General features: G+C 39.7%; 1 protein-coding gene across 1 annotated transcript; it reads right to left on the minus strand.

Moving 5' to 3' along the window:
• Nucleotides 1-387: 387 nt before the first annotated feature.
• On the minus strand, nucleotides 388-12,345 carry LOC116359638 (mucin-5AC-like). Its single transcript, XM_031812750.1, is given in 32 exon segments — nucleotides 388-550; nucleotides 553-1,005; nucleotides 1,711-1,953; nucleotides 2,048-2,091; nucleotides 2,442-2,589; nucleotides 2,792-2,920; nucleotides 3,102-3,258; nucleotides 3,513-3,752; nucleotides 3,872-4,051; nucleotides 4,192-4,302; nucleotides 4,389-4,527; nucleotides 4,645-4,796; nucleotides 4,996-5,096; nucleotides 5,218-5,256; nucleotides 5,364-5,413; nucleotides 5,994-6,246; nucleotides 6,453-6,579; nucleotides 6,677-6,771; nucleotides 6,878-7,042; nucleotides 7,142-7,279; nucleotides 7,403-7,472; nucleotides 7,776-7,886; nucleotides 8,081-8,219; nucleotides 8,382-8,499; nucleotides 8,733-8,858; nucleotides 8,960-9,173; nucleotides 9,304-9,410; nucleotides 9,504-9,594; nucleotides 10,092-10,206; nucleotides 10,347-10,608; nucleotides 10,701-10,763; nucleotides 12,232-12,345. Coding segments are annotated over 32 exon segments (4,500 nt in total). The 5' UTR covers nucleotides 12,305-12,345; the 3' UTR covers nucleotides 388-503.
• Nucleotides 12,346-12,740: the final 395 nt, after the last annotated feature.

A 12,740-nucleotide genomic window follows, 5' to 3' on the forward strand; every position in this document is an offset into this window, starting at 1 on the left:
TTGTTGTTGTTGAAGTCGTGGGGTTGGAAGTAATGCCAACTGGCCCTGTTGTTTCTTCACCTGTTGATGTGGGCTGTGGTGTTGAGGTAGAGGTTTCAACAATTACAGTGGTGGACGTGGTTGTTGGGCTAGTGGTGAATTCTTTAGGTGGCTTTGTGGATGTAGATGGAATAGACTCCGTTGTGGTTTCTTCAACTGTTGTAGTTCCACCTGTGGTAGGTGTAATTTCCTCTGCATTTGTGGTCGGTGCCTTTGTTGTTGTTGTTGAAGTCGTGGGATTGGAAGTAATGCCAACTGGCGCTGTTGTTTCTTCACCTGTTGATGTGGGCTGTGGTGTTGAGTTAGACGTTTCAACAATTACAGTGGTGGAAGTCGTTGTTTTAGGCGCCTGTGTGGAACTTTCAGTGGAAGTTAATGTAGTTACCTCTGCAGTTGTTGTAGGTGCCTTTGTAGTTGTGATTGAAGTTGAGGACTGTGATGTTGAGGTAGAGGCTTCAACATTTTCAGTTGTAGATGATGATGCTGTGGTGTGTGTGAATATCCCGGATGTAATTGTATTGGTAATTTGGGAGTGAGGCTCTGTTGTCAATATTCCACCTGTGAAGACTGATTCTGTTGTTGTTGAGGGCTGTGTTGTTGATGTTAAAGGCCACAATGTACCTGTAAGGTGAGGTAGTGTTTTTGTAATTGACGCAATCGAAGTTACTGATGGTTTTGTGGTGACATGTGATGTCGTTGTTGCCATACCAGTGGTGACTACTTTAGGTGGCTTTGTAGATGTGATCGTCTCAGTTGTGGTTTCTTCCTTTGTTGACGTTTCGGCCGTGGTCAATGTAGCTACTTCTCCACTTGTTGTGGGTACCATAGTTGTTGTAGTTACAGTTGTCGGTTTGGGAATTGTGACTGTACTTGATCCTGATGATGTAGTTGAAGGATTTAATGATGAACTTGTGGTGATTTTAGGTGTCATCTCCATTGTTGTAGAAGACCAAGTTGAAGTTGGTTCTGTTTTTGAAAAAGATATACCTTTAGTTAACTTGGCTAGAATAATAACATTTTAATTGACCAAATAGCTCATATTTACAAAACGTATCATTCATATTCAATTTTAACATATTGAACAATATGAATTAAGCTCATCACTATCACCTACAGTCGGGTCCACCTGACGGGTCCAAAATTCAAACTTTTCCTTCTGGTCCGGGTCGAGTCATGTTTGATTGTCATTGGGTCTTACAGCTGATTGACCTGATTGGACCTGAATGGACCCGACAACAGCTCTGCATAGCCTGTACCATATTTATTTGACTATAATATGTTGAATTTATTGACTTCTAGAAGGCCTAGACAAAATATACAAAATATATCTTGGCTGATAAATATAATTAGTTTGTCACTCTGGTCCAATCAGGTCTGGTCTAGACCTGGACCAGTTAGAATATGGGTCGGGTCTAGGTCTGGTTGTCGTCGGGTCCATTCGTGTTTGGGTCTGATTGTTCTCGGGTCTGTTCGCGTCCAGGTCCCCCTTCATTTTAAATGATTGTATCCGTTCAGGTCCGGGTCTGATTCTCGGGTTTTGGACCCGAGAAGACCTCTACTACCATCTTACATACAAATTGCTATTAAGTTCCATCAAGATTTCCAATTATCAGTATGGTATTTAGCACAAATTGGGCTGCCCTTTAATCATTCTAGAGTTTCTCTGCTTACCAGGTGTTGTGAAGTGGAAGACAGTTGTGGGTTTTAGTGTGGTTGTTGCATGGACAGTTGTTGTTGTCAGAGGGGAAGTTGTGGTTGGTACTGGAGTTGTGGTCACTTGACAAGGGGAAATGTTCCTGGTAATGGTTCCGTTCGAGGCACAAACAGCAACTATGCAGTTACCAATCCCATCTGTTGTGTTGTAGAGGGTTTCTCCATATCGGTGTTGTTTACCATTATACAAGCATGTACAATCTGCAATAAAATAAAGTATTTTAAATTAGATTCAATCAATGTTGCTTTGGGCATTGCTAAATATTTTACTATTATTTGATGATGTCATCCTTACCATTTACATCATAACTACAACTCACTCCAGTCATTGTGCAGGTGCTTTAAAAGAAGAACAATTTAAATGTTTTAAATATTCTGTTTTAAATTATATAGATATAAATGTTTTGTTCAAAATACTATTTTAGAGGTATAAATAATCAGGGTTTGGTAATAAAGTACTGTAAGTTGTGAAATGCATGGGGAGCAGGGCAAGTTTTCAGATTGCCATATAGCCATAATTGGCATCACTATGGAAAAACTAGCATGACTTTCCCATCTTAGACAAACCCCTTACCAACCTCTTCCCTAAAATTAATGCAATACAGAAAACCTAATACTTTCACAGTTAGAACATTCAGAATATGCTCTGAAATAGCACAGTTACTGTGAATTGAATGATTTTAACATACCATGTTTCACAGTTTTGTGCCGGAAGATTCTGTCCATTGGTGTACTGGTTTCCTTCATAGTCATAACAGCCACATTGTTCCCTCTCCACACACTTCATTGTCTCCTCATTGAAGTAAGGTTGTGCCGCAGGACAGTTAGGATAGCAGCCTGTAATAACCACAATAGCCAAGAGGTTACAAAAGGTCAAGTCTTGTTAAGGATAACAGTAGTCAGTGTAAATGTAGCCTGAGGTTGCTCAAACACAAAGCATGTATATTTATAACCATTGTTGGGGTCAGTTTCAATTACAATTGTTATTCAGAAGTCATCCACGTGAGACAAAATATGAGTTAGACGGTCATATCCCTACCTTCCAATGCTGGAATTAAACTAGAACAGTCTCCGGAAGGGTTTCTGCAGGTCTTCATACACTGAGCTCCACATGCCTTGTAGTGCCACTCACATTCTCCAGTGGGGTTGTAGTAATCACAGAACAGTGCTGTTTGTGGTGGACAAAATATGATGGGAAAAATATATTTCCTTAATTGAACTAGAATAATGATCCCTTTTCATGATCAACTGTCCAATATGATAATGTGTCAACCTGGTCCAGTAATGAATTGACAAGCGCCTTAATGTAGTTGAAAATCACATTCAATAATGATTGTGAAGAAACTTACGGCAAATTCGAGGGGTTCTCCAGGCTACGCATGCTCCAGCTTCATTGCAGGCCTTTGCATAAGCTGCCACTGCAGTACAGAAGCACTCGCAGTCTCCACCACTGTCACAAGCACATGAGTCTCTCACACAAGCATCGTAGTAAGGAGAGGGGTCCACCTTAAAAGCACAGCAATGTGTTGTAAGATATACAGGAGTTGCATGGTGAAGCACATTTCTTTGTCCACAAAAGACAATCCACATATCTTACTAGTATTCAAATCAAATAAAATAAAATTTTATTGGTCACACACACATGGTTAACAGATGTTAATGCGAGTGTAGCGAAATGCTTGTGCTTCTAGTTCCGACCATGCAGTAATATCTAACAAGTAATCTAACAATTATTAAATCCTATTTGAATATATCCATACCTGGTTCTGGCAGGCTGTGAAGACATCACTGTTAATGATGCTGCACTGTTTCTGGGCCCAAGACGCTCTGTACGGGTTGGAGGCACATGGGTGCACTACAGCGGATACACTTGGGCAGCTTGATGAAACTTTCCAGCTGTTTCCAAATTCCACTGGATCAACAACTGTCGCCTGGGCTCTAGTGGTGAAGTCATTGTTTGCGTTGCCATCATAGTTTCCACACAGACCACACACTTGGCCCTGAAGAAAAGAGATCATGAATTAAAATGATTGACTTGGCAGGGATATACAAAAGTCTCTGTAATATCAGTTTTGACTGAATACTGAATTAATTTCTTCATCAGAGTATCTTAATGTACCTGGTATTGTGGGCTAAGCTTGATAAAGAGACTGGTCTTCTTGTCCCACATGAGGATTAGACCACTTTTGACTTCAATAACCAGATAATTCCCCAGAAGGCTGATCTGTTTAGGAAACTGCTCTTCTGGAGTACTTCTGACAACTTGAGCGGTCCCATCTGCCAATATGAGCTCACTGGTCTGAAGAAGGAAAATATGCTTTCATACATAACTTGGTCTGAAATCGGATCTCAACTTGATGTTTGGTTGATGATTTGTTAATTGTTCTTTACACGAGGGATGGAATGTACAGTATTGTGTGAAGTCAAGTTGCTCATTACCCCCAGGAAGAGCTTGATGGTCTTGGAGCAGGTGGTGCCTTTAGTTCCACAAGGAACGTTCTCAGTGAGGACTCTGAAGCTGCCAGTGCCATTAGTATTGCCACAGTAGTCCTGTGCGAAAGGAAAATGTTCTTAATATGGTTAAAATTCACACTTCTCAATGCTGATACAATTCTACCAAATAAAGAGACACGAACCTGAATGAGAGTGTATTCACAGTTTCCATTAAAGTTGAACCTTTTCTCATCAAAGGTGATATAGTGACCCTCTCCGTAGATTGCACAAACTCCATCACAAAGATGTGTGGTACACTGCCATTGTCTGTCCTTGCAAGTACTGGGAACAACACACACATAATGTCACAAAAATTGCCTGACATTTTTTTCATTATTTGTACATCTGTGTTCTTTATGTTTTCTCCCCACTGAGGTGTAAGACACAAAACAGGCATACCATGTATTGCAGTCAACCTTAAGGGTCTCTCCAGCTTGGTAAGTAGCTCCATTGTGAGAACAAGGACAAAGTTCCTCCTTGATGCAGTCTCCGTTCCCATCAGACACCAGTCCGGTGGGGCACATACAACCTGATGTGCACTCTGTGCTGATCTAAAGCGATTGAACAAAGTGCACACATAAGTCATGGCAAATTAAAGAAATATGGACTATGTTTTTGTACACCGGGGGAGGAGGGGGGTGGGTATTTGACATAATTGAGATTCTCAAAAGTTTTTGTTCAGTCAACACAAAACTCAGTATAATAGTGACAGTATGTGACAATCCCATTTAGAGTGAATAAGGGACTCACACAGGTCATATCCAGAGTTTTGCAGCTCTTCTGACACTCTGAACCTGAAGCTCCTGGAGGTGCAGTTGAGCAGTTGAAGAAAACCATTGGCACTGTGCATACTGGGGATATATGAGAATACATGTTTAAAAAACTATTTTCAATTCTCAAACAAGCAGAATATAATGATCATATATCCAGAAATATCCACATTCATCATCATCATTAATCACATTGTCTTACATGAATTGCTTGAATCCTCTTGGTTCATTTCAAAGTTACCTGTTTTGTGAAGGATGCATGTAAAGGGTTAAATCATATTGAGCCATATATTTTATTAATAAATTAATAAATGAAATTAATAAATTGAAAGCAAAGATAAAACTTACTGAATGGTCTTGCTCCCCCAGTGCAACTCAGTGTCCCTTGTCTGCAAGTACTGTAAAATAGTTCCAGTATTAATAGTTATAGTTAACAGCAATGAAATTAACAGCAAATATCATTATGCCATGATTTAATACACAGTTTTGAATATATCCATGAAGTTTTATTTGTACTTGTATTTATTTTGGTCTCCTATCTTTATATGTATCAAATCAAATCAAATGTATTTATAAAGCCATTCTTACATCAGCTGATATACCAAAGTGCTGTACAGAAACCCAGCCTAAAACCCCAAACAGCAAGCAATGCAGGTGTAGAAGCACTGTGGCGAGGAAAAACTCCCTAGAAAGGCCAGAACCTAGGAAGAAACCTAGAGAGGAACCAGGCTCTGAGGGGTGGCGAGTCCTTATCTGGCTGTGCCGGGTGGAGATTATAACAGAACATGGCCAAGATGTTCAAATGTTTATAAATTACCAGCATGGTCAAATAATAATAATCACAGTAGTTGTCGAGGGTGCAACAGGTCAGCACCTCAGGAGTAAATGTCAGTTGGCTTTTCATAGCCAATCATTGAGAGTATCTCTACTGCTCCTGCTGTCTCCTGCTGTCTTTATATGTATGAGGGAGGTGCTTACCAGGTGGCACCGTCTCTGCTGATAGTCTCTCCTGCAGGGACCACTGAGCCCTTGTCATAGCAGGGACAGTTGGTGGGGGCAACACACTGGCCAGCCTCGTCCATGTAGGTGCCCTCTGCACAGCCACAGCCGTCCACCGGAACAAACTTCACCTGGCAAGATTGGTCTGTCATGCTCAGTGAGCGGCAGGTACGTCCACAACTGGTCATGTTGTAGGTATAAACTGTTTGTCTGGGACAGGCGGCGAATTTATCTGAGAAAAGTCATTAGATATGAGTAGTATTAGCAAGATATTGATTTCCTTATATCTTTGTATTTGTGCAGTTATTTCTTCAGATTATTTGTACTTAGTAACTTCTGTTGTTGTTTCAGTAAAATCATTCTATTCTAATCAATTTGCAGCACTTATTATAATGACACATTGCGAGAGGTCTCCATGGTGCCGTGCTGTCTACTCACTGCAGATAGTGTCTCTCCAGCCGCTGAGCTGGATACCCTCGGCAGCACAAGCGTGGACATAAGAGGAGACGGCAGCACACATGCAGTCCTCACTCTTCTCACAGTTACAGCTGTCATACATGCAGTTCTGTTGGAAAAGAGTCAACGTGTGTCAAGACTATAACCTCATTACATGAGAGTTTAATGATTTTACTTTGAGATCGTATCCTTCTTAACTAACTTACGGTTTTGTAGGTGTCTGGTCTTATTTCAGAATGGCAAGGGGAGAACACTCCTTTAGGATCTGATAACATGGAACACCAGTGCTGGGCGTATTTCTCTGTGAAAAAGACAGTCATAATTTCAACATAAGCATATAATATCTTATATAACTTTGTTATAATCATTCAACAAGTGATTAATCTATAGGCTTAATAAATATGTACCGTTTTCGATGCTCAAACTGCAGGGGTTTTCAAAGCTAGTCTTGACATCAGGGCAGCTGGCCATGGTCTTCCATGTGTTGGCAAAAGCTACAGCTGTGCCCTCCACCAATCCACTGATGACTCTGAACTCATCTGCCTGAACGTCATTGTAGTTTCCGCAAAGGCCTGTGGAAAATAATTGAAGCCATATGATGCTATTAGATTTTTGTGAATAGAGATACCGAAGAAAAAGCTATGAAACTGATGGATGAATCTGAAGCATACCACAGGTTGTTCCTTTGTAGGATGAGATGGCAGTTATGTAGATCTGCATAACTGGTGAAAGCTGGATCTGAAGTTGAACTCCAAGAGTTGTCTGGATAACAATGTAGAATGAGGAGGGCTTGAAGATGGTCACTTCAGCTGCAATACATGAAATAAATAGAGGGACATCATTAAGGCTTCATCTAGTGAACATAAATTATATGGAGCTCATACACTGATCCACACTACAATTTAATTTGGCATTACAATGGATTGTCTCACCTGTATTGAGTGGGAGCTGAGAAAGAATCTGATTTACAAAAACACTTCCACATGACTGGACTCGGATCACCTGTGAATTAGATAAGATAATGGATTCTATAAAATTCTAATTGGTTCATATATGTTTATTGAATAATCCCCTCTAGACACAAACATTACCATGCATGAGCATTTTAAAAGATTGCAAACAGCCTGGCAATATTTGCCAAATCAGGGCAATTTTAAAGAAGGTTATTGTGTATGTAGTCAAAAAGGTTTAGGGACATTTATTTGCAAGCCAGTATAATTATCTTCAAGAAGTGGTTTGGTTTGGAAATGAGTTGACAGGTCATTGTGTTATTTTCTCTGAAACATATTTGGAGAGTTGCCTTACGGTGGATCTGCTGGAGAGGGCTAGGGTAACAGCCCTCATACAGGTCTGAGTGTCAGTCAACCCACACTTCACAATGTCTCCCAGCACGGTGAATTCAGTTCCATTGCATTGCTGAAAGAAAACAAGCATGATTTTGAAGGCAAAAACATGAAAAAACGTGACTCGTTTGGACCCATTTCTATGTCAACATATGGCTTGAGGAAAAGCTATTTTACCGCACCTTTTCACCTTAGTTTACACTGAAAACATATCAAGAGTTTCTACTTGCTTCTATTGCTTTGCTATACTGCACCACATGGACTGACCTTGGTCAGAATGTAAGAGCAGTCCCCATGGAAGGTGTAGGCTTTCCCATCATAGGTGTTGATGTGGGATCCTCCCTCCACAGAGCAGGTCCCAGGACAGTCCTTGTCTGTACAGGCCCACTGACCACCAGCACAGGTGCTAAAGGGAACATTTACAGGCTCATCTCACAACTGCATTCACACAGTATTTTAGAAATATTGATGATATAGTTTTTATAATCACAATGTAGATTTTGGCATGATTTATGAAAATGAGGCATGGGATATGTGATGTTTAAATCAGATGATGTACTTGGCCTACCATTCTTTACAGTTGCTGGTGTAAGATTCTCCAGATTTGTATACTTGTCCATTGTGGACACAGAGGCATTCACTCAATGGAATACAGCCACTGTTGCTGACATCATCAAAAACAGTACCTATTTGGTGAGAGATCAGGCAGAGTTCAGTAGATTTAAGTTATTCTAATGTGTTCTTTACACAGAGAACTTCATTGACTCGAGAAAGTAACTGAGAGAAACATTCAATATTTACTTATTTCATTAAGGACTTTTGCACACATTGACATAAAAGGCATAATGGGTAAAAGGTGTGGTGTTTTCATGATGTGCTTGAGGTTAACTTGTACAACAGAGTTGAACCCATGTGGTACCTAGAGGACAGAAGCAGCCGTCTGTACAGTGGTCTTCACACAACTGGCTGGCCTCTGGGTTGGAGCAGGTGTCAACACAGGGGCTTCCACACTCCTGGTGCTCCATGTTGAAGGGGCATGTCTTATCTGAGAAAATAAACATTGTGATTAACAGTTTCCTTAAAATGTATTGTGAACATGATCATTTAGTGTTTGGTGGGCATGTTGGAGAGTATCTGCATACTTACAGCAGAACTGTTCAGTCCTCCATTGCTGGGGCTTCCCCCCTGCATGAACACACTGACGGGAGTACTCTGAGATGGTGTTGCACAGGCAGAAGGAGTTGGTGCTGTTATCACAGTGGCACAGGTCTGCAAGGCAGGTCTTGATGAAGGCGTCCATGTCCAAATAATTAGTGCAGCTACTGAAAGCTGCACTGGAGAACAGCTGCTGACAGAATTCCTACAAATAGAGACAAACCACAAAAGGTTACTATATAGAAAATATTTGTTGGATCACATGGAATAATTGCTATTTCTAAATTCTATTAACATTGTTTTGTATTCTTCTTCTGTGGTGTGAAATGGAATACCTCATCTCCACAACTCTCCACAGAAGTTAGCGTAGGCTCCTCACAGACTTCCAGAGGGCCATCCAGTTTCCAGAGGTTTCCATAGTCAGAGCTAGAGAGTTCCCCACCTGTAACAACACAGACATTGACAATTAGATTTTCCACCTACAGTATGAAATGTAGTTACATTTCAGTTTTGGCATTTTCAGAAATGATTTTACCATTGATGATGAACTCGCTATATGTTTGGACTTCATTGAAGTCACCACACAGTCCGCAGGTCTGGTTTCTGTACTTCTCGTTCATTTCAATCTGTAGAAACACCAGACACAATGTGTTTTGTCCACAAAATCTCATCCTGTTCAGCACCATTCACATGTTCAGTCTTGGCTCCTCCATGTTAATACTCTTTATTTTTATTTAAGTCTTTGTATCAAAGTCTTTTTTTATTAAAGTCTTTGTCTTTATATTAGGAAGTGACAGAAAATGTCATTCAAATATGCAAACACTTCATCAAATAAACATTGGAACATTAGCCTGTATGTGTATAGGGTATACATCTTCACATATCCTGTTAATTCATCCTCGTTCTTCAGGTAATTTCAATGTTAACATTTTAGGAGGGGAGTAGACAGTGCTTCAACCAACATGAGACAAGGAGCAGCAAAAAACAGATGTCTCTCACTCACGATCAACTGCTGATCATTGCCATTGAAGGCAAAGTTGATATGCTTTTAATCTAAAGAAAAATGTAACATTATTAACTAATCTACCATTGAAGAGGAAAATTAGAAATGCAGGTATTTTACCATTAGGGAGTCATCCTTGTTCCAAACAGCAACCAGCCCCAGTTTGGCTACGACCTTCACATTGGATGTAGTCTTCACGATGCTGACTCCAGACAAGCTGAACGGCAGGGTCACCCTTCAGGAGGAAGAAGATACTTAAAGGTCATCCTATGCATTATGATTATAAGTAATATTAAATTACAGAATGCAGCACATAAAATCCCAAAGAGAGGTGCTTGCAGAATGGTGAATCAGTCAAATGCCAGGGAAACTCACGTCTGCCCATTGACCACAACACCACCCTTGGAAAGCTCCACCACTACACCATCCAGCTTCATGGTGATCTTGCTAATGGTGGGCTGGTTGTCCACCACCTGCCGCCTCATCTGGATGTTGAAAGCCTCATAGCTGCTCTTACACAGTGAGGTCACAACATGGTTGCAGGTGGAGGGGAGCTGGAAAAAGTCCCCGTCGAAGGTCTTGAAATGGTAGTTACCCCATGTGCTGCAGACCTGGTCATTGTGTGAGGCATTCACTCCTGAGGGACAAGGAATACAAATGTCAGTTCCATCTTAGCATATTGATGGATACCCAGTCTTTTATTCGGTGTGCAATCGGTCAGAGATTTACCTGAAAGTGTGGGTATAGTCGTGATCATAGTCGGGATGATTGTTACACTTGTGGTGGGGCTCACTGAAATAAAAGCAATTCATGAGTATTTTACAATATTATATGTACATTACGGATGGAATTCAATCATTGCAGATATAGATTGTTGCACTGCTCTTTTAGAAGTGTATTTGATTTGCACAGCAGTATGTCCAGACAAAGGGACATTTGAAGCATGATGTGACCCATTCAATATTTACGGCGAACCTAAGGCTCCATTCAATCCGTATCGCCAAAGTTCACCGCTATCGTGCAATGGAATTTGAATGGGAATGTTCCTGCATTCGCAGAGTTTGTGTTCATGGTAAACACTGCATATGTCAGCTCAATCGGAAATTACCTTCACATTTCAAGTACGACAATAGGGATTGAATCGAGACCCTAGTTTACCAAAATATGCATGGTTAATGTGGCACTTCATTTCACTTGACAATTGATTCAAACAGCTGCAAGGGGATAACAATTGTAAAATCAATGTTTGAGGGTCAATCTTCTGTGCCTGAACTACTTTGATGTTCTATGAATTGTGTAGGTGGGGTCAAAGCTTTTGGAATTGTCAGCCCTGGCTGACAGGTCATCCAACACATGCAACTGGCCTGAAGATTCCTTAATCAAGTGTCATTGAATTCCAATGACAGTTCAGTTGCTATTTTACATATTTATTCATCACATTTTTCCTGTCAGTATTATTTGAGGAATATCAAACATACTTACCACAACTATTATTTTAACGATATACATTTGAGTTTTTGTCTGTATTCTGTTCTTGTTTTCATTCCCAATCAAAATGTTTATTGAACACGCCCATTGTGGGGAGTGCATTATGTATTTATAACACTATAAACTACGCTACAACCACTCATGATAACAATCACAAATGATAACGATTTCTACAGAGTTTCAGATTTTTCAACACACATGTGTAACATTTTCATATTTAGACAGGAACAATCTCATAAACAAATGCGTATAAGGAACAGAAATAGGATGAACATTTAAATGAATAATGTAATCATATGATCGTAGTAATTGAGAAAAAAGGAAAACTGTTATTACTGATTGAGTAAAAACTGTTACTGTATGCCTACTGTTGAATTCTTTCAAATGCATGTATTATACATGAAATCACTTGTCTGTGTGTTAGTACATTTCTGAATAGCTAATACATAATTTTTTTTACATAATGAGATTTTACATAAAATATATAGTGTATGTTATCAAATCTGAAAGTGACCTAATCATACTAAACTTGTGGTTACAGCTTTTAAAACCTATCGAGTGTCAATCATCATAATCTGCTGAGTGTCAATCATCATAATCATTTGGCGTTGTCCTGAATATTTACTATTTGTAATTAACAATCAGTCTGATTTATGAAATAATATGTATATTTGACAGATTTGTCAGACTTTTAAAAATGTAGAAAAATATATATTATCGTAATAATCAGAACAGTTTCTGATTTAGGCTAATGAATGAATATTCTACCAACCTGTTTGTGTTGATTTGATCAGTAGTACCAGGCATATCAGCCTCCATATCGGTGCATCCTTGGTTGTCCCCATGGTGATCCTGTGGGTAGTGAACAGGTCCTGCACAGGTGATATGAGAGAGGTGCTTAGGATGGATCTGGCTTTTATAACAACCTGTATTTGAGGAGGGACCTTAAAGGTTAACACAAAGGTGGGGCCAAAGGTTAAACATGGCTCAATGACGACTTTAAGACTTCAATGTTCTGTCTATGAGGTTTTTCAGAACATTAACAGTATATTAAGCATGAACATTTATATATAGATTTAGATATTTTCATTAAGTATTCTATTATTGGGATTAGTTGTGTACCCATATTTTATTATAAACTCAGGGGGTTCATAATGTCCTTTATTATAGACCTATACACCTATATTGCACAAGAGAAGTTACTTAATAGTCTTATGTGATTCCTTTTTTACAGGGAGAGGTGCCTTCCTTCCTCATTCAGTATCTATTCACCTCAGGCAG

This window comes from Oncorhynchus kisutch, linkage group LG3, assembly GCF_002021735.2.
Source record: "Oncorhynchus kisutch isolate 150728-3 linkage group LG3, Okis_V2, whole genome shotgun sequence".
NCBI lineage: Eukaryota > Metazoa > Chordata > Actinopteri > Salmoniformes > Salmonidae > Oncorhynchus > Oncorhynchus kisutch.